General features: G+C 37.8%; 1 protein-coding gene across 2 annotated transcripts in view; it reads right to left on the bottom strand.

Annotated features, from left to right (window-relative positions):
- ATP7A (ATPase, Cu++ transporting, alpha polypeptide) overlaps positions 1-19,999 on the bottom strand; it is a 72,846-nt gene that overhangs the window by 13,229 nt on the left and 39,618 nt on the right. Inside the window, exons 6-16 of one of the 2 annotated variants that reach the window (XM_008584297.1) lie at positions 17,752-17,913; positions 16,369-16,445; positions 15,939-16,164; positions 14,802-15,035; positions 10,428-10,519; positions 9,300-9,427; positions 8,178-8,332; positions 7,818-7,952; positions 5,890-6,084; positions 3,935-4,117; positions 1,993-2,209 (exon numbers count right to left, since the gene is read on the bottom strand). In XM_008584297.1, coding sequence (XP_008582519.1) covers positions 1,993-2,209; positions 3,935-4,117; positions 5,890-6,084; positions 7,818-7,952; positions 8,178-8,332; positions 9,300-9,427; positions 10,428-10,519; positions 14,802-15,035; positions 15,939-16,164; positions 16,369-16,445; positions 17,752-17,913 — 1,804 coding nt within the window. The remainder of the gene's footprint in view (positions 1-1,992; positions 2,210-3,934; positions 4,118-5,889; positions 6,085-7,817; positions 7,953-8,177; positions 8,333-9,299; positions 9,428-10,427; positions 10,520-14,801; positions 15,036-15,938; positions 16,165-16,368; positions 16,446-17,751; positions 17,914-19,999) is intronic. The other variant, XM_008584298.1, reaches the window with a different exon arrangement.

Here is a 19,999-nt window from a genome sequence, read left to right as displayed (position 1 = left end):
TTGTAACAATATATATGCTAGTAATATTGATTTAATCAACATATCTCAACGTTCAACCCCCAAAATATGTATAATCGATTCTGATTCAATGAAAAAAAAAAAGTTGTCAAATGAATTTCCTATGTGTCAGTGTGCTTGATATTATAAGTTCATAGACAAATAAAGAAATCACAGACTAGTAGAAACAAGCAGGTAAATAATTATCACGCAGTACGCCTAGTACACTAATAGAGATTAAGTATGGTTATTAACTCAAGAAGAAGAGCAAACATCTCTACCAGCATATGTCAGTCAGTGAAGAGAGATGTGAGCTGGGTCTTGAAACATAAGTGTAAGTTCACAAGCCATTTTTGGACAAGAATATTACATAGAGAAAATAGTAAATGAAATAATCTAATAATCAGGAAATGGCACACTGTAAGGAAAAACTGTAAGTAGTTTGGTATGGATGGAACACAGAGTACCTGTGGGGCAGTGGAAAAAGACAAGATGGGTGATGTAGGGAGGCAGGAGACATATCATGAGGAACAAAGTTCAGAGAAACTGAACTTTGTCCTGCAGTAGAGAGAGAACCATTAAATCTGGGATCCTTAACAGAGACCCATAGATGGACTTCAGGACATATGTGAACCTTGTGAAACAAAAATGTTCTGAAGGGTGGGTCTGTAGCTTTCATCATATTCCTCCAAAGATCCATGATTCAAAAATAGTTTATAAGCCACAGTAATAAAAGGTATCGATCAGAAAGTGACAGGATCAGATTTGTATGTTAGCAAAATCACTCAGGCACAAATGGGTAGGGAGGTGCTGGAACACTTAGGTGGGTAGATCATGTTTTGGGGGTAGACAGATTGACCAACATGAAGCCCAGGAAACAGGCCTTGGCTAGAGATATGGATTTTGGAGTGGTAAGTGGACAACTATGGGTAGCAGAATAAGTGATGAGCATGAGATCACATAGAGAGAGTATGCAAAGTGAGAAAAGAAGACAACAAAACCCTGTGGACATCCAACATTTAAGAGCAGGAGAAAAGAGGAATCAAAGGTGAATGAGAAGGATTAGCCAGGGACGTGAGAGAAGAATCTCAAGAAAGCAGCATCATGAAATCAAAGGAGAAAAGAGTTTTAGAAAGGAAGAAATGGTCAACACTGTCAAATGCCTTAGTGAGGTCATGCAGAATGAAGACTGAAAAGTGACCACTAGAGAGGGCACTGAGGTTCATCAGTGGACTTAGAATAGCTTCTATAATATGGATGGGGCAGAAGCCAAACTGCAGTGAACTTAGGCATGACTTTGCAGAGATTAAGTGAATTCAGCAAGCTTAGACTACTCTTTCTAGAAGCTTAGATATAAGGGAAAAGAAAGAATCTAAATGGGAAAGGACAGAATCCAGATGAGAATATAGTGATTTTCATGGAAGAAATATTTATACATTTAGGAAAAGAAGCTACTTCAGAAAGAGATGAAAAATAAAGCAGCAAGGGAACATAAGAGAAAGAGGGAGGTCCCTGAGGAATCAAGAGAGGGTGGGATCTAGAGCAAACAAGAAGAGATTCATTAGGCAAGATGAGGGATACCTCTTCTCCTGAAAAAGGAATAATTCTGGGCAAAAAATATTTAAAAGAACACACGCCCAAGAACCCTAATTTTCTATATGAAAAATAAACAAGGTAATTTACAAAGGCGATGAGGGAGAGGATCACAGGATCTTGTGAAAGATATAAAATGTTGGGAGTAGTTGTAGTGAGAAAAGAAGGACCGTGGAAGATCAGCTAAGGCTAGACATCATCACCTATAGTGGTATCAATGAGCACAATTGGGAAATATTCTCGAGTAACTTGAGTGAAGTGATCAGAAGGCATATGGTAAAATTCAGTTGAGAATGAAATCCTGATTCCAAGTTATGTTTCTTATATAACAGTTCAGGGTTATAAAGTTAGACATCTGTTTGTAACTGCCTCATAATTGGTACTAAAAGTAAATTAGCTTACTTGAGAGCTGGGCATCAATAATCATGGAAGACGAAGTTGATGACTGTTCATTACTTGCATCAGTTTGAACCAGGGATGCATTTTTAATATTATTTTCCTCTATTTTCCAGTTATTCTTATGCAGCAAGCCTTCGATATTGGTGACTTTACAGCTAACACCACAGCCTGGCACAACCTGGAAATCTATGCAGGTACCCAAGGTTTCTGTGTCCAGCTCCTAACAAATAGAAACAGAAGTACTTCCTCTGTTGTTTTGAGAATTCAAGGTCATCCACTAGCAAGATCAAAGATTACTTCTGGTTAATTCTAAATGTTTAGACACATGCTATATGCCTGGTTAATTCTAAATGCTTAAATGCTTAGAATAAAACCTTCACTTATCCTTGCCTACTTGACAGTGGATTTTGATAAGGATGAAGGAATAGAGCCTTGAGCATGACATTCAAAGTTACAGGAGAGCCTCAGAATCCTTTGTTTGAATTGCACTCTCTAAAATTTATAGAAAACATGAAAGGCTTACCAATATTCTCTGCCCTTTCCCGGAAAAAATTACAAGTTAAATTCTTAATTCTATAGTCAAGTTAGGTTTTCTATTCAGTACAGGGCAAAGGGTAACAAAGAATAGGGCCTTTAGTTACCAGAGGGCTCTCTAGTCTGATTCTGTGTTCTTAGTAAGCCAAAGCATTCTGAAGGTCATCACTGTTTCCTGGCTCTTTATATCTTCATCCTTTCTGTTGTGTGATTTGGGTATAAAGAAGCCAGGTCAGTAACAGTTAATACGTAAAAAGGAAAAAAAATAAAGAAATGGTAACACCAATAGTAGAAATTGCCACATATTAAGTGTAAAATTAATGTGAGCTAATTCATAATGAACTTATATAAGGACAAACAACCCTATTGAAAAATAGGCAAAGGATACAAGCGGACAAGTTAAAGAAAAAGAAATTCAAATGCCCAATAAACATATAAAAAGGGACTCAACCTTACTCATAATTAAGGAAATGCAAAGAAAACCATCAACAAGTAAATATTTTTCACTTATTAAACTGGAAAAACCAAAGTATTGGTAAGAATGTGGGGAAATGAACACCTTTTGGTGCAAGTATAAACTGGTATAACCTGTTGTATGGGTGCTGGTAAAATTCATCATATGGGCATTATTAATATTCATCAAAATTTAACTGCATGCATCCTTTTATTAGCAATTGCACTGATAGGCATTTAATATAGAGATAGACTTGCAAAAGCTGACAAGGATGTTCAATGTACATTGTACAAGCCAAAAAACCAATCATACAACAGAATACAATGCAGCCATTAAAAACAATGAGGCAGCTCTGTATTTCCTGATATGGAAAATTAATTTAATAAAATAAAAAAGCAAGGTACCAAAGACTGGTCACTGTGTGACCTTTCTGTGTAAAGTTTAGAAAATGATAAATACATATATGTTGGTGTATGCCTTAAAAACAGTTACCAGCTATGCACTTTTGTGAGTATACTAAAAATTATTAAATTGTAAACTTTAAAAGGGTGAACTTCATAGTATATGATTATATTTCAATAAAGTTGTCATTTAAAAAGACTATTAACAGGTTAACAGTTGTTAAACTTTGGAGAGAAGAATTATGGAAGGGGGCAGGGAGTGAGGCATTATGTAATTCTCTGATCTGAATTTTCCTGCCATAAACATGGATTACTTCTATTTTAAGATTTATGCCAACAGGAGTTATCTGTGAAGTAGGATTACAGTTCATTTCTGTTTTTATCTTTAAATTTGTCTGTATGAAGAAACTGATATATAAAATTAAATGAGAAAATACAAGTGTCTTTAGCCTCATACCAACCATATATGTAAATCATAGCCAAATACCAGTATAAGTCTGATCTGGGTGATTCCTACAGGACATGACTACATTAACAAACAAGGAAAAAAATGTACCTGCTTGCAGTATTTGGTTATAGCTGCTCCTAGAGGGTGTTCACTGTTACTTTCAGCAGTTCCCACAATGGCTAGAATCTTCTTGCGTGATATTCTGTTACTTTCCACTAGAACCTTTACTTGATTCACTACTGGGGTTCCATGAGTAATGGTTCCAGTCTTATCAAATACCACTACCTTTACCTGTAAGAAAATTAAAATACAATACAGCTCTATCACTTGATAATCCTTAACATCACCTTTCCAGAAATGAGAAAAAGGTTTGCTTTGACAGACTACTACAGGTTGAGCATCCCTAATCCGAAAATCTGAAATCCAAAATGCTCCAAAATCCAAAACTTTTTGAGCAATGAGATGATATTCAAAGGAGAATTTCAGATTTTGGATTAGGGATGTTCAACTAGTTATCTGCAAATATTCCAAAATCTGAAAATAATCCGAGATCTGAAACAATTCTGGTCCCAAGCATTTCAGATAAGGAATACTCAACCTGTATTTTGTTTCTTAATAAACTGACTTTTGACTTAATTTGACTTCATAAACTGACTGTCTTTGGGAGAACAAAAGGAAGAACAAGAAAAGAAATATTCACCCCCTGCAAAAGTTCAACTGTTTAATTATGCTAAATGACTGAATATATTTTAAACAAGTAGAGCTAATTGTTAAGGGTTGATTGTTAATAGAAATTAAGAGATACCTCTAATGCCTTCAGGGAAAAAGGAAAGGCTGTCAAATACTAATGGATTATAGATTCTTGGGGAAATCTGAGTAGTAGGCAGACAAGAGAAAAGGTAAGTAAGTTGAAGTGAACACCAGATAAGACCTGCTGGGTTGCTTTGGCTTTTGGTCTAGGTTAGAACTTGGGCTAAGAAGAGACAGCTCAGGGAACCAATGTGGTAACCTCAGCCCAGATAGGAAAAAAGGAAGTCTGGAATTAGAGAACAGTCACCTCACAGTGAATTTGGAATAAGAAACTTGAAAAATTAATAGCCCAAGGAACTGAGATGAAAGAGATAATGACAACTAAATACAAAGCATGATTCTGGACAAAAGAATAAATAGCTATAAAGGACATTATTGAGACAACTGAGGAAACTAGAACATGGGCTGTAGATTAGATAACAGTATTATATCAATCTTAATTTTTTGATTTTGAAAATTGTATTCTGGTTACATAAGAGAATGTCCTTGTTCTTAGGAAAGAAGCCTGACAGCTGTATACAGAAGGGTGTACAGTTCTTTGTACTAATCTTGCAACTGTTCTTTAAATTTGAAATTATATCAAAATTGAAAATTTCTATAAAAATTACTAGCCTGCATTCACTGGCTAGATGAGGTTCTAGATTTCTTCTAAGCTATGTTTGTTTATAACATGTATCTGAATATAGTTTATATCCTCATAATAAGAACATACTAGTAAGAACATACTAGTAGGAACATGGTTTTAGTTGAAGTCAAAGTAGCCTTAATTGAGACTGTTATGGAAATCCTAATATGAGAGAGATCAGCAATAGGATTATATTCCTGAATCATAGCTGCAAACTGCCAGCTGGTGGAAGCAAAGGCAAAGACTGCACTGTAATTGCAGGCACTAGTTCCAATAAACACAAATAGGTTAGAAGCCTCCTAAACTATATAAAATTTTCCTGGGCAAATAACTATTCTGTCTTCCTGCCTTGAGGTTGGGTTTACTCTGAGCTTGGACAGGACTCCAGGTTTTCTACAACAGGATCTGCTCTGAGAGGGTAGGCCTGGAATAGTTTTAGGGATCTTAGATAACTAAGACCAATCTGGAGCAGAACCAAAATAACACCTTTCCTACTTCAACCCTCAGGACAGTATCAGATGAGGCTCAGCTTATGAACCACATGGAAATAACTTCGAACTCTGTTTCTCAATAGGGGTGCTGTTGCCAGTTTGGATGGGACAATTCTTAGTTCTGCGGACCGTCTTACCTTATGAGCCGTCTCCAATGGCTCTCCACCTTTGATTAGTATGCCATTTTGAGCACCTACTCCTGTACCCACCATCACAGCAGTTGGTGTGGCCAGTCCCAGTGAACATGGACATGCGATACAGAGAACTGTGATAGAGGCTTGGAAAGCAAAGCGTATTATCGTTTCTGTTCGGGATATACTTCTATTGTAGCCCTTTAGAAGAAAGGCATACATTTTGGTTATTGATTTAGAGCTGTACAAAACAAAAGGAACAAAGCTTAACCCTATTTAAATGAAAACACGATTTCAAACTCATATATCCTACTTAGCTACCAACACGCATGTCTTGTTACTAGTAAGAAAACACTTCTTTTTCCTTTACGAATACAAGAAATTGTGACATAACTGGTAAATAAATCATAGTCCTAAATCCAAATTTCAGTTTTGATGGTTCCAGAGTTAGAAACTATGGAGTGAATGTACGGAATATCAAATTCCACTTTTTCTATTTTTGGTCCCATGTTGAGAATAAGTGTTTTATTTGGAACTTTCATGAATAGTTGCAAACCTGGGACATAATTCTCAACAAATTTGATCTTGAACAAATGGAACTCCGAATCTTTGCATACTAAGACCATAAACTTGCCTTTCACAGTATTCTTCAAAGACAATGAAAAAAAAAAAACACCCGACATGTAAGGGGAGCTTAATCATATTTCAACAAAATTCTTTCAGATGTAACAATGTGAACCATGCATATCTGCTAGTTAAGCTTTCACCGACACCAAGTGTTTGTTCATGTGGAGAAATATGATTGGTAGTTTTAGGGAAATCTCCTAAGACCCCCTGAACTTGTGAGAAAAATTCCTGAAGGACAGATGTTCCAAAATATTTCTCAACAGTCCTCTTGTTCAATATGTACTTAACCGAAACGAATCATTTAAAGAAACTTTTTCATATCACAGTAATGACCATAACCTGGAATAGATACACACTTGTTATGATTCTACTTGCCCTTTAACTGAAGGAACAAACAGTGTGAAACAGTGTACAGCATGGAATTTTTTTAAAATAAAGAAACACAGCAAAGACTTTCTTAGTAGTAATGGTTTTACAATGCTAGGTTCTTACTAAGTTCTCAAATACTTAAATGTTCATCTAAGAGTTATACACCTATATGGAAACAGAATAAAAAGGGACTTACATAGATAACTAGGCTTATGCTTTCATATACGTCATACGTGTATGTCTTATGTATGTTGTATGCTTTCACCTATACTAATTCCAATCCTGTAAGCTAGGTATTATCCCTGTTTTACAAATGAGAAAACTGAGGATAAGAGAAGTTAAGTAACTTAAAGGTTATTTATCTATTTTGAGGCACAGTCCAGGTCTACTTTACCACTTTATGATACCATACTTTAGAGACCATCAAAGTCCTAGATGAATAGGCAGTAACATTATCTTACATTTGTAAAGCATATAATAAATTCCAAAGTGTTTATACTATATTTTCTAATCTTCACAACAACTGCAAGTTATGCAGAATGGGTATTATTAAAACCTCTCTTTGTAGGTTACGTAACTGAAGCTCAGAGAACAATTAAGTGGTCTAAGATCACACTGATGGTAGTAAATGACAGAACTGCATACTGAGGTTTTCCTCAATATATCTATAGTCCTTTGTGAAAGCAAAATGCTGAAAATGAGACTAAGCATAAAATGTAAAAGTTCAGTAGTTGCTTTTGGCAAATCACAAGTTATCGTAAAAATTTTTTTCAAAAGGAAATCTTATATTAACAGAAATGCAAATGTTATTCTTATCACCCTCTCACTCCAGCACTTTAAAGATACTGGCAATTATTAAAGTTATTTCCACTTACTTATGCAAAAGATTCACAACCTAAAGTTTTGCATACAGTAAAGAGTTGTTACAAGTTACTTACAGGAAAGTAGGTTTCCACAATTTCAAAATTCAGAAATCCAATTACAATCCATACCAAGAGAGTAGCAATGGAAATAAAAACGATAAAAGGAACAAAGTAGCCACTGAGTTTGTCTGCAAACTGCTGGATAGGAGCCTAGAATTAAAAATAATAATTGTGATAATAATATGTAACAAAGCCTCCTTTTCTGATATTTAATACAGAGTATATTTGGTACTTAGCACAAACAGAAATATTTTAATAAACTCCATATTAATGCAATTAAAACTAATCAAAGGAACACATAAAAACTAGATCGATATTTATACTGAGAAGGCTTTAAAGAAAATACTTTCTGATTTTCCTAGGGAATTAAGTTACCTTTGATGTTTGTGCCTCCTCCACAAGTTTGACAATTTGAGAAAGGGTTGTGTCTGTTCCAACGTGGGTTGCGCAGATAAGCAATGACCCATTCTGGTTAATGGAACCAGCAATCACTGTGCTGCCAGACTTCTTAGCCACAGGCATTGCCTCCCCTGTATGAAGAGTAAACATAGATTTAGGGAGCATAATGATCACTATCTTGAAACATACCATTATTTGTCAATTGTCACAAATGCCTAGATGAAATTTGCCCTCCCTTTTTTCCTTATGTCACTTCTAGGCCAAACCCAGGGATATACCTTCAACTGGAAAAATCTAATATGTTAGCTCGTATTGGCAAATACTTTTGGAGCTTCACCCTAGTCCTACCACAACTGGTTCTCAACCTTTCTTCAAGGAGCATTTAAAAATGTGGGAGGGAATTTTTGTTTGTAATAATGACCGGGGGGAGGCATGGGGTGCTGCAACTACAATTTAGTGGGCCAGGGTTGGGAACACTAAATTGCACTACAGTGTGTAAGACAGCCCCCCAGAACTCAGAACCACTCCAAACTGAAAATAGCACCCCTATTCAGAAACACAGAATACTAAGTTATTTCCATGTGGTTCATAAGCTAAACCTCTTCTGATACCATCCTGAGGGTTGAGATAGGAAAGGTGTTATTTTGGTTCTGCTCCAGATTGGTCTTAGTTATCTAAGATCTCTAAAACTACTCCAGGCCTACTCTCTTAGAGCAGACCCTGATGTAGAAAACCGGGAGCCCTATCCAAGCTCAGAGTAGACCTGTCCTTAGGGTAGGAAGACAGAATAGGTATTTGCCCAGGAAAATTTGCCAAAATCTATCAGGCTGTACAGGAGACTTAGACAACTTCCTTTGGTTATATATTCTAGTAATTAACCTTCAAGAGAAAAGAGCCTTCAATAGCATAACTAAAACCACAAAGTAAATCTGAGGAAACTGATTTAATACAGTATTAAAAAGAACTCATATTCTCTGCTCACAATTCAGTCATTAATAGTTTCTACAAAAGTGCTTCACCTTTCATGCCTATTTTTCATTAACACTTTGGATTCACTTCTCTTTCGCATCATGCTCCTGCTCCTCTGAAAGAACATACCTGTGATAAGAGACTCATCTACCATAGAATGTCCTTCAATAACACGACCATCCACTGGAAATTTGCCTCCTGGAACCACTTTAATGATGTCTCCACGTTGTACGAGTTCCACATCCACTTGTTCTTCACTGGATAGGAGTTAATATGAAAAGCATCATGACAATATGCTTCTTACCCTGACCTCTCCATGCAAGCTTATTAATGTATGTGAAGTTTCTAACTCCATAATTACTCCCAACAGAAGCTCAAACCAACACTTAAGCTAGGAATTGCTATGTCGGTCTTGCTCACTGTTGGTGAATGGCACAGTACCTGGCACAAAGTAGGCACTCTAAATATCTGTTGAACAGTTATTGAACAATTAAATCAAAGCTGTAAAAATAATGTAATGGGCTTTATTTAACTAAACTATTTATTGTGTAAATTTGCCTAAACAATTGTGTGAGTATAAAAATGAGAAATACAAAAAAATGAAATCTAATCAAGCCTTTAGCTCTAACTTCCAACTTACAAGTAACATAAGAGTTATACAACAAGTTAAATGACACAACAAAGAAGCAAAGAGACAAATTCAGATTGAGGGATATTCTACAGAACAATTGATGGATGTTTCTTCAACAAGTCAATTGTATTGGGGGGAGGAGGGAAGAAAAGAGGGAGTAGTTATTCTAGATTAAAAGAAATGTAAGACACATGACAGTCAAATGCACTGATGCATGGACCTTGTTTGAATTCTATTTCAAACAAAGAGACTTAAAACACTTTGGAGACAACAGGAGATAGGAGAATATGGATTGGGTATTAGATGACATAAGGAATTATTGCTCATTTTGTTAGATGCAATATGGTAGTATAGTTATATAAAAATACAGCAATTCTTTAGAGGTACTACAGAAATATTTAGCAGTAAAAGGATATTACTGGGATTTGCTTTAAAATACTACTATAACAACATAAAGAAAGATAAAATGGAGAGATGAAGTAAAGTGTGGCAAAATGTATAGGTAATTGTTAAATGTGGGAGATTTTGTGGGTTCATGATACTCTTCTCTCTACTTCTGTGTGTATTTGAAATTTTTTCATAAGAAGTTAAAAAAAGAGAGAAGGGGGATAAAAGATGATAAATACCTCAGGAGGATATTATCAGAGTCAAGAGTTACAATAGTTGCTTCTGTAGCTTGTAGGGAAATTAGCTTTGCAAGAGCCTCTGATGTTTTCCCCTATAAATTGAAACAAACACATTGACAATGCTAAGAAAGAAAAAGTTCAGGTCTTAACTGAAATAAAAATATAATCTTAAACATTTACCCAGAAGACGGCTTTAGGAATATCAGTTTGTTCAAATCAGAAAATCTTCTACTTCAAAAATATAAAGTACACAAATATAAAAAACTATTATTAGGTATAATTCATGAAGAAATAGTGTAAATTAGTAAGAAAAACATCAAAAACACAATAGATACACAGGCAAAGGACACAGTTGGGAAAATATAGGAAAATGGTCAGGGCCCCTCAGACGTTCAGAATCTTGCAGAGCATTTGCTGTGAATAAGTTGTGTGTGGCCGGAGTTAGCGCACCTGCCTGGCGCCAGCCACCTTGGCTGGAGTTTACTGCCTCGGACAGCCGCTGCTGCACAAGCGGCCATGCCTTTCCAACCTACGGCTTCCAAGGACCTGTTTGCTGGTTACCTAGCTCAAAGACCTGCGTGTAAAGGGTCTGGTGACCCAGCCTGGCATGTGAGGGGTCTGGTGACCCAGCCTGGCATATGAAGGGTTTGTGACCCAGTCTGGAACGGGCCTGAGGGGTCTGTGAGCTCCAGGCCCAGCCTTAGCTCAACAATCAGCCCAGTCAGGGCAGGATTACCAGCAGGTAAAAGAGCCCGACAACTGGTGTGGTCATGTAGCTTTACAACTGGCATCACGAACAGGATTTGTAGCTCCACAATTGGCAACATCGGCAGGATTCTGACATTAGCCCAAGCCGGAGCACCACCATTGGCTAAGTCAGCAGGATTCCAACATTAGCCTAGCACTACAATTGGCACAGTCTGCGACAGGATTCTGAGCAGGTACAGGAGCCAAAAGCCCTTGGAAGAAGGAGGAAATGTGGCTACTTGTGAATATGCCATACCCTATGGCCACCTTCCTGTTGACCAGGATCTGGCTGCTGCACAGTGTACTGCAAGGCAGCATAGACCAGGTACTACAATGGAAAACCCCTTGGGAAGGGGAGGAAATATGGCTGTCCTTGAGCATGTGGTGCCCAGTGGCCACCTTTCTGCTGACCAGAGCCTGGCTGCTGCTCACTATGCTGCAAACTGATGGAGATTTGTGGCAGAAAGCAGAATTGTTGGAAGCATGGATAAATGTCCTGGAGGACGAAGTGCAGCAACTGGCCACTCCTGCCTCTCACACCAGGGAAGTCGACCAACCGAGTGGTGAGTTGGGGAAACCGTGCGTCTCCAGGCACAACCTGTTGTGCATGAGAAATTGAAACAGTAAAGCAGCAGAAACAGGGAAAGCCCCTGGCTACTGCAACTATGGGACCTAGGAGTGGATAGTGTAAGGTGCTTTAGAAACAATTTAGTAAGTGTATGTTTCATTTGCTTGAAGGCAAATGGCTTGAAGGGTGCCACTTAAACCCGATGGCTTGAAGGGTGCTGTATAAACCCGGGAAAAGAGTGCCACATGCAGATGGGCAGATGACCCGATGACGGGTGCCCCTGCAGAATTTCACGTATGTTTTCACCTGGTGAAAAGGTGGAAAACTTAGTCTCCATTACTACATGCCTGTCTCGGTGGCAGCGGTTACAGGAGAGTCACAGATATGCACAGGGGCAGGCAGCCACTCCTTGATGGACTGGGAAAATGCAGCTGTTTGAACTGTGGGTGAACACTGCAAAAACTGTCTGAGACTGAGTGAATAGCCAGTATAAGCCTAGCTGATTGAGGTAATTCAAAAGCCAGAAAAAAACGCAAGGATAAAGCAGATAAACTGTTTGCTAAAGACATTATCTTGGCTCTTGGCGGTGAGGCAGCCAGATGCTAAGAACCAGGACAATGGGGAAAATGCCCGAAAGGCATTTGAGAAGTCAGGAAGGGTGCCCCACCCATCACAGGCCCTGAGGGTGTTTGAGAAGTGCCCCTCCCATCCTAGAAGGATTGAGTTGTCCCGAGGGGCAGACCTGAAGTGTCATTGCCCTCAGCAAACTGCTCCCTGCATCCCAGCCACTCTGGCTGGAGTAATCCTGCCTCAGCACCTCCGAAGAGCAAAAGCTGAAAACCTTGGAGGCGTTCACGTTGTGTTAAGTTTGCAGGCCAGCAGTATGTGAGAGCAGTGGAGGCGTGGCAGCCTCCACCTAGATTTCGGAAGATGTATAAAAAAGCCAGGGCACTCAGGTGAAGACCTGCTGCAGGGGTGGAGCCACTGCGGAGGACATATACGGAGCAATGTGGAGCAGAAAAGTGGGGTCAGAGCCCCCACAGGGAACCCCCACTGAGGAAATGTCTAGTGGAGCCAGGATGGTGGGTCTACCACCAAGAGCCCAGAACCATGGGGCTGCTGGCAGTGTGTAGCGCCAGCCTGGAAAAGCCACAGGCACCAGGCAGCTCAATGGGCTGCACTTGATGAGCTGTAGGAGCGAGGCTGCCCAACGCTTTAGGGGTCCAGGTGCCCGAGTGTACTTAACGTTTGCCCTGTTTGGGTTTTGGATTTGTTTGGGGACTGTTTTTCCTTTCTATTCCTCCCTTCTGGAATGGGAATGTGTACCTAATATCTGTCCCACTGTGTCTTGGAAGTAGATAAACTTGTTTTTGACTCTTTACAGGTTCACGGCTGGAAGGAGTTTTGCTTTTGGTCTCAGAGGAGACTGGACTTTGGGCTTCTGAGTTGGTGCTGCAACAAGCTTTTGGGACTGGGATGGAACGTGTAATGTGTGAATGTAAGGGTAATTTATCCTTGCTAAGGGAACGTCGTGGAAGATTCTGAATGTGTAGATTATATGGTGAGGGACCCTGAAGGGGTGGATTGTTGGGAAAATATAGGAAAATGGTCAGGGCCCCTCAGATGTTCAGAATCTTGCCAAGCATTTGCTGTGAATAGGTTGTGTGTGGACAGAGTTAGTGCACCTGCATGGCACTGCCACCTTGGCTGGAGTTTACTGCCTTGGGTGGCCACCGCCGCACAAGTGGCCATGCCTTCCAATGTGTGGCTTCCAAGGACCTGTTTGCTGGTTACCTAGCTCAAAGACCTGCGTGTAAAGGGTCTGGTGACCCAGCCTGGCATGTGAGGGGTCTGTGACCCAGCCTGGCATATGAAGGGTTTGTGACCCAGTCTGGAACGGGCTTGAGGGGTCTGTGAGCTCCAGACCCAGCCCTAGCTTGACAATGGCCCACTCGGCAGGATTCTGTGACATTAGCCTAGCCTGACAGACATGAACAGGCAAATCATTCAAGAAGAAATTTAAATACCCAATGTATGGAAAAATGTTCATTGCCACTACTAATGGAAGAAATGCAAATTAAAGCAACCCTGCCTACTAACATAGCAAGAATTTAGATAAGATGCAATGCTGATGAAGTTGCAGTAAAACTACTTCACTGATATATCCTTGCTGACAAAAAAATGTTACAATTTATGGCATTACAAGCCATAGAAAGATTTATGCCCTTTGGGCCAGCCCATGGCTCACTTTGGAGAGTGTGGTGCTGACAGCACCAAGGCCACGGGTTCGGATCCCTATATAGGGATGGCTGGTTAGCTCACTTGGGAGAGCGTGGTGCTGACAACACCAAGTCAAGGGTTAAGATCCCCTTATCAGTCATCTTTAAAAAAAAAAAAAAAAAAAAGATTTATGCCCATTAACCCAGCAATAACATCCTTTCTAATTTCTCCTAAGACAGTAGCTCAATGGAAATGACTATTAGACATGAATATGTTTAATGAAGGATTATCAAAAATAAAAAATTGGAAATGATCTAATTAAGAACAAAACCAGAATGGTTTAGTAAATTAAAGCATATTGACTTGACAGACTATTCAGAAATATCAAATAATTATCTAGACTATGAAAACAGGGGGAAAACTTTATAGTGTTAAGGGTACAAAGTGGTATGACTATGACTGCAACTCTGTTAAATATAAAGATAGGTGGAATAGGATTAGAAAGTGATTTCATTATAGCAGGGACTCTGGGTGAATTTTTTCCATCATTATTTTAAATGTTTCAATTAATAACATGATATTAATAAATAAATGACAAGTACTTCTCAAATGTCTCTCGTAAAATAAACATGGACATACTGTACTATCTACAGTATTTCATAAATTCGGTAAATCTTATAAAGGAATATTTAACTTAAAACACTGAGAAAACAAAAATACTTCTTTCAGTAAATGGTTAATTACATAAATCAACATATATTTCCAATAATTGGTTTAGAAAATATTATGGTCATTTATCCACCCCAGACTTTAACAAATGTCACCGTTTCTTACTTTACCTTTGCTATATGTTCCAGCCATCGGCCTAGTGCAATAAACACAAATAGCATAGGAGGTGTGTCAAAGAAAGTAATAGGGTTCACTTTGGCCCTTTCATATACTGCAACCAGAAGAATAACCAAAGAGTAGGCAAATGCAATGGTGGTTGCCAGCACAATCAGTACATCCATATTTGCTGTCTTATGCTTCAGTGCTTTGTAAGCCTGAATGTAGAAGTACCAGCCTCCAAAAAACTGCAATACAAGAACAATAATCATTGAATTTTTTAAAATGCTGAAACTCACATATGTTTGCATATGTGAAGTAACTTAACACAGTATCAGTATTCACTTACCTTTGGCTTTCAGCTAATCTGTGAACACTAAGGGGAGATTTTAAACTGAAACAATAGTGTTTGTATTTTAGCAGATGTGTATGCAAAGGGAAGGATTCAAATTGCTGTGCAAACCCCTGGGGGCTGTCCTCTATGATACAGTAGATATTGTATAATAGAAAGAAAGTCAGATGGTTCTTGGATTTTTCTTTTTGAGGCTATCAAAAACAAAACCTAGGAAAAGAACTACACTTTCTTTCAAGGATTTTTTTTATATAAAATTCATCCCCCTTTACAAAACTCAACTTAAGCGGTATATCACAACCTATTGAATCTGCTGGCTATTTTTGTTGGTAAAAATAACTGTAAAGCTTATTTTTCATTAGTGTAGAGAAACATAGTAAGATATTTTAAAAATCACTATTGCCTTTTATAAGAATCAGATAAAGGAACAGATTAGATGGAAGTGTTCCATTACACAGTAAAAATTTATCTCAAAAGAAGGGTTGAAAACATACAGAAAGTAAAAAACTGAAGTGCCAGGGAGAAGTAACAAATACAAAGTTATATTCGGTAGCAGATATAAATACCAAATCCAAAAAACTTGACCTCTTGTTCTCTGCTTTGTCATTAAACAATATTCTTAGGGGTTAAATGTAATCTATTATCTACTTTACTCAGTTTAAGATTACTTTGTAAAGCATGCAGCATAAAATGATCAGAACTCTGGCAAATATCTGTTTTGCCATTGAAAATAACCTTGTCTGCCACATTTTGGTTATTTTTCATTATTAACAAATATACTTTCTAACATTTCACTTGCCTGTACAGGAACACACAATAAAAAAGACAGCAAATTCATAATGGACAATCCTGGCAGGATCTGGCGCTCCAGGAATATAGAAGAATGAATGTTGACCATTTCCTCTTTACTCATGTTTTGCGTATGGTGAAGAGTTGCAAGGTGGTGGTCTATAACCATCATATATATCATTAGCCCCATTACAGGAACACAGAAAAATAGGCTCACAAGGAAGGACCGTCTCCATCTTATACAGAAAAAAATAAGAAGAGAAAAATCATTTTAGCAAGTAGCTAACAGTTAAAAATTTTATGTACTATAGAGAAATACAGGTTGTGACCACTCTACCCAGTATAAGGATGATATTGTAAAAACTGACATGCTAACAGGATGATAAATTTGTAATGAGGAGTCAAAATCTGTTTTTTACTGACACTCCGAAAGTACTTACTGTCTTATTTCTCGTTTATGGTCTAGGTGACTTGCTGACCGATCCTTCTTGACCAAAGAAGCTTCAAAACCTAAACTCTAAGGAAATTCATGAGAAAAAATTATTTCACTAAATGTATAAATATTATGCAGAGAAATTCTAAGCCATGGTATGTATTGTCATTAAGAACAATTTAGTTCAACTACTGAGTGCAAGTCTCTTGGGAATACAAAGATGAAGACATGCTTCCTGTAATCAAGAGGATTGATTCCTAGAATCAATTCGTTTCTAATCTACCATCAGGGAAATAAATATTTCCTTAATTCTAGTTATGTCTATCCTACTGTTCTCAAATTAACAATTTAACTCAAGTGTAGTTGTCCTCAGTAGAGTTTTTCATTAATATGCCACTAAAGACTGCACCATACTAAATATATTATTCAAGGCCTCACGTATGCAGTCTTTACTCTTGTTCTATCAGAAAAACACAAACAAAACTCACTTCCCCAATAAAACAAAGTATAAAAAGGAAACTACACCTAAGTAAGATCATTTGAACATAGTAACATATACTACCTTTTTGAAAACTAGGGAAAATGCCACCATCTTACATTTCTTAGCAGTGTAGCACACTGAACAGAGCAAGCATGAGGTTTGGAGTCAGAGTGATTAGGCTCAAATCCCAGTTACAACATTTACTGGCTATGTGACTTTGGACCAGTAACTTAACTTCTCTTAATCTGAGCTGCCTCATCTCCAAAATGATGATGATGACACTGCTGTGGGAATAACAGTTAAAGCTTTGCAAACTTGGTAACTGGCAAGTCATAGGTACTCAATAATGCTAGCTTCACAAAGATGTTAATGGCATTGTTATCTATACTAATAGGACCTTATCTGAACTGTTAATATGCTTTAGGTCATTAGAACACCAATTTTATACCACATTGAAACTTTTAAAGTGCTTTCACATGCAAAACTGCTTAAGATTTACTGAAGAACACAGGATGAATTTGTCACAAAGAAAAGGGTTTGGTCTTACTTTAACTTAAAAATAGGTCTTTGGCTTCTACAGGATGCCTCATGTTCTTAGTGAATAACATGAATCTTACTCATAACAAATTGTACTTTATTTCCATTTTCTAAATGTTTTTAAGTGATTTATGGTTCTAACTTAAATCTGCTAGTGATTAATAGTGCAAGTGTACCTTTGCCTTACTTTCCCTGACAAAGACCAAGAAAAAAAGCAGACATGTTTACACTAAATTTTGAGACAGATCTTGTCTAGAGTATTCAAAGGGGTCACACCTTTCACACTGTCTCTATCTGATGCAAACCAGAAGTGATTCAAGGGAGTGCTGTTTAAATATGTAAGAACCCAGAAATGTAAGTCTTGGCACTTACTTCAATTGTATGGATGATATCTCTGGGACCAATAATTTCTGGATCATATTTAATATGTGCTTTGTTGGTTGCCAGGGCCACAGAGCAGTAGAAGATCCCTCTGTGTTTTGTGAGAGTAGACTCTATTTTATGTACACAGGAGGCACACGTCATTCCTCTCACCTGTTAAAGACAAAGCCTTTGTTATTCAGAAATATACTTTTTCCTCCATGAAACATGAGTTATTACTTTTAACTAAAAGGACTCTTATAACATGCAAGATCTTATCTGCACTATTAGTGTGCTTTAGATATGATCGATAGAATACCACTTTTATATTACATTGAACAAAGATATGGTCCCAAGTGTAACAAGTTAGATAGAAAGGGATCTCATTAAAAGTCTCCCTCTTCTTGTCACTACTACTCAGTGATAGAAGATATGACATCTATCGTTGTTTCTTGTATCCAATATCTTGCCTCCCTCTCCACATTTTTTCATCCCACTGAAGTATACAGCCTTTAGTTTTACTTTTAGTGAAAGTTAATAGATAGCAAAAGTATTCCAATTCTGTATATCTAAAAATGTATTTTCCGCTGTATCTTGAGTGGGTTTATAGTTTAGTTGGGTTCTAATTCTAAAATGGATGGGTAGGATTTCAGGAATGACTGACAGAGGAGCTTGTCAAATTCTTTCCTCAAAAAGGAATGATAAAACTGACAAAAGTGTCAAAAACAACTATTGAAATACTGTAGAAATTGGCCCAAGGCCACATAACAAATTAAGAAGGATTTGCTCAAGAATATCTACTGAAGAGATGGATATCAGCAAAACTGATTCAGTAAGGACCTCTGAAAATTCTCTCCTCCATAAAAGCAATAAGAAAACTGGCAAAAACTGTCCAAACCAATTTTTTCAGCAATCTAGAAATAAAACAAAAGCCTGCAGCAATCCAGGAAGCATTTATTCAAGAAAATCAGATGAATCCTGATAAAAACAGCTAGCTCTGTGGCATTATAATTTGCCCTATTTCCATCCCCTCCTCTCCAGCTATGTGGTAACCATGAAAACCAACATCCCACAATCATGGTGAGAAACAGCCACAGAGCAGCCACTGGGGAGGGTAGAAAAGGGGTGGAGCTTCTTCAAAGTCTCATTCCCAGAGAACTGTCATTACTTTACCTGTTTGATGATTCCCTGAAATTTACAAAAACAGGCAAAAATGCATGTTTGCCCTGACTGGAGCTCAGTGAGTGCAAAAAGCCTTTTCCCCATGAGAATTTGTGAAAAACAATTAGAGGCAATTATTTAACTTCATGGCTGCCTGAGAAGACAGATACAGTTGGGGCAAACAATAGGCTAACCAAAAGCCTCAAAGGAAAAGCTGGGAAGCGAGATGTCTAACAGCTCCAACATATTCCTAGGAATCTAGAAAACCATGCACATGAGTAGGGCTGTGCACACACTCAGAAAAGACCTAAAAGGCCCTAACCTCTCACCTCTGGCTGACCTTTAGACTGTGCAAACAGAAGGTGAAGGCCAAGGAAGAATATGGCTGAGTGTTAAAGGCATGCTCTAACATGTACACAGAATCCCTTGGAAAAGACTGGAAGACTTATTTGTTTGAAGCATTTAAGGAAATCACTGTCCAATCATTAGCTGACCACTAAGCCAACCAAGCAGAGACTTCAGTGGCCACCACAACAAAGAATATAGACTTTACAGAGTTAGTTCAGAAAAGTCACTAAACCAACAACAATGACAAACACCACCAACAACAAACCTGAGCAGGGAGAAGAATCTAATTTCCAGAATTGCCAAATCGTATTTTCAACAGAATAATGACACATGTAATTAAATAAGAAAGTATGGTCCATACACAGGAAAAAAGCAATCAGTAGAAACTGTCCTTGAAGGAACCCCAGACATTGGACTTACTAGACAAAGACATTAAATAAGCTATTTAAAAATTACTCAGTGAACAAAGAAAACCATGTCTAAAGAATTAAAGTGTGAGAAGGATGTCTCACTAAACAGAGAATATTAGTAAAGAGATAGAGATTACAGATAGATACAAAGGTCCAAATGTAAAGTCTGGAGTTAAAAAGCACAATAAATTAAATGAAAGCAGTGCCCAGAGGGAAATTTATAGCTGTAATTCCAGTATTAAAAAATAAGAACAATTTCAAATAAATAACCCAACCTTCTACCTTAAGACACTAGAAAAAAAAGAAAAAACTAAGACTAAAGCAAGTAGAAGGAAATACAA

The sequence above is a fragment of the Galeopterus variegatus genome, unplaced genomic scaffold, assembly GCF_000696425.1.
Source record: "Galeopterus variegatus unplaced genomic scaffold, G_variegatus-3.0.2 Scaffold3212, whole genome shotgun sequence".
NCBI classification, from domain to species: Eukaryota; Metazoa; Chordata; class Mammalia; order Dermoptera; family Cynocephalidae; genus Galeopterus; species Galeopterus variegatus.
This window is presented reverse-complemented; position numbering and strand designations above follow the sequence as displayed.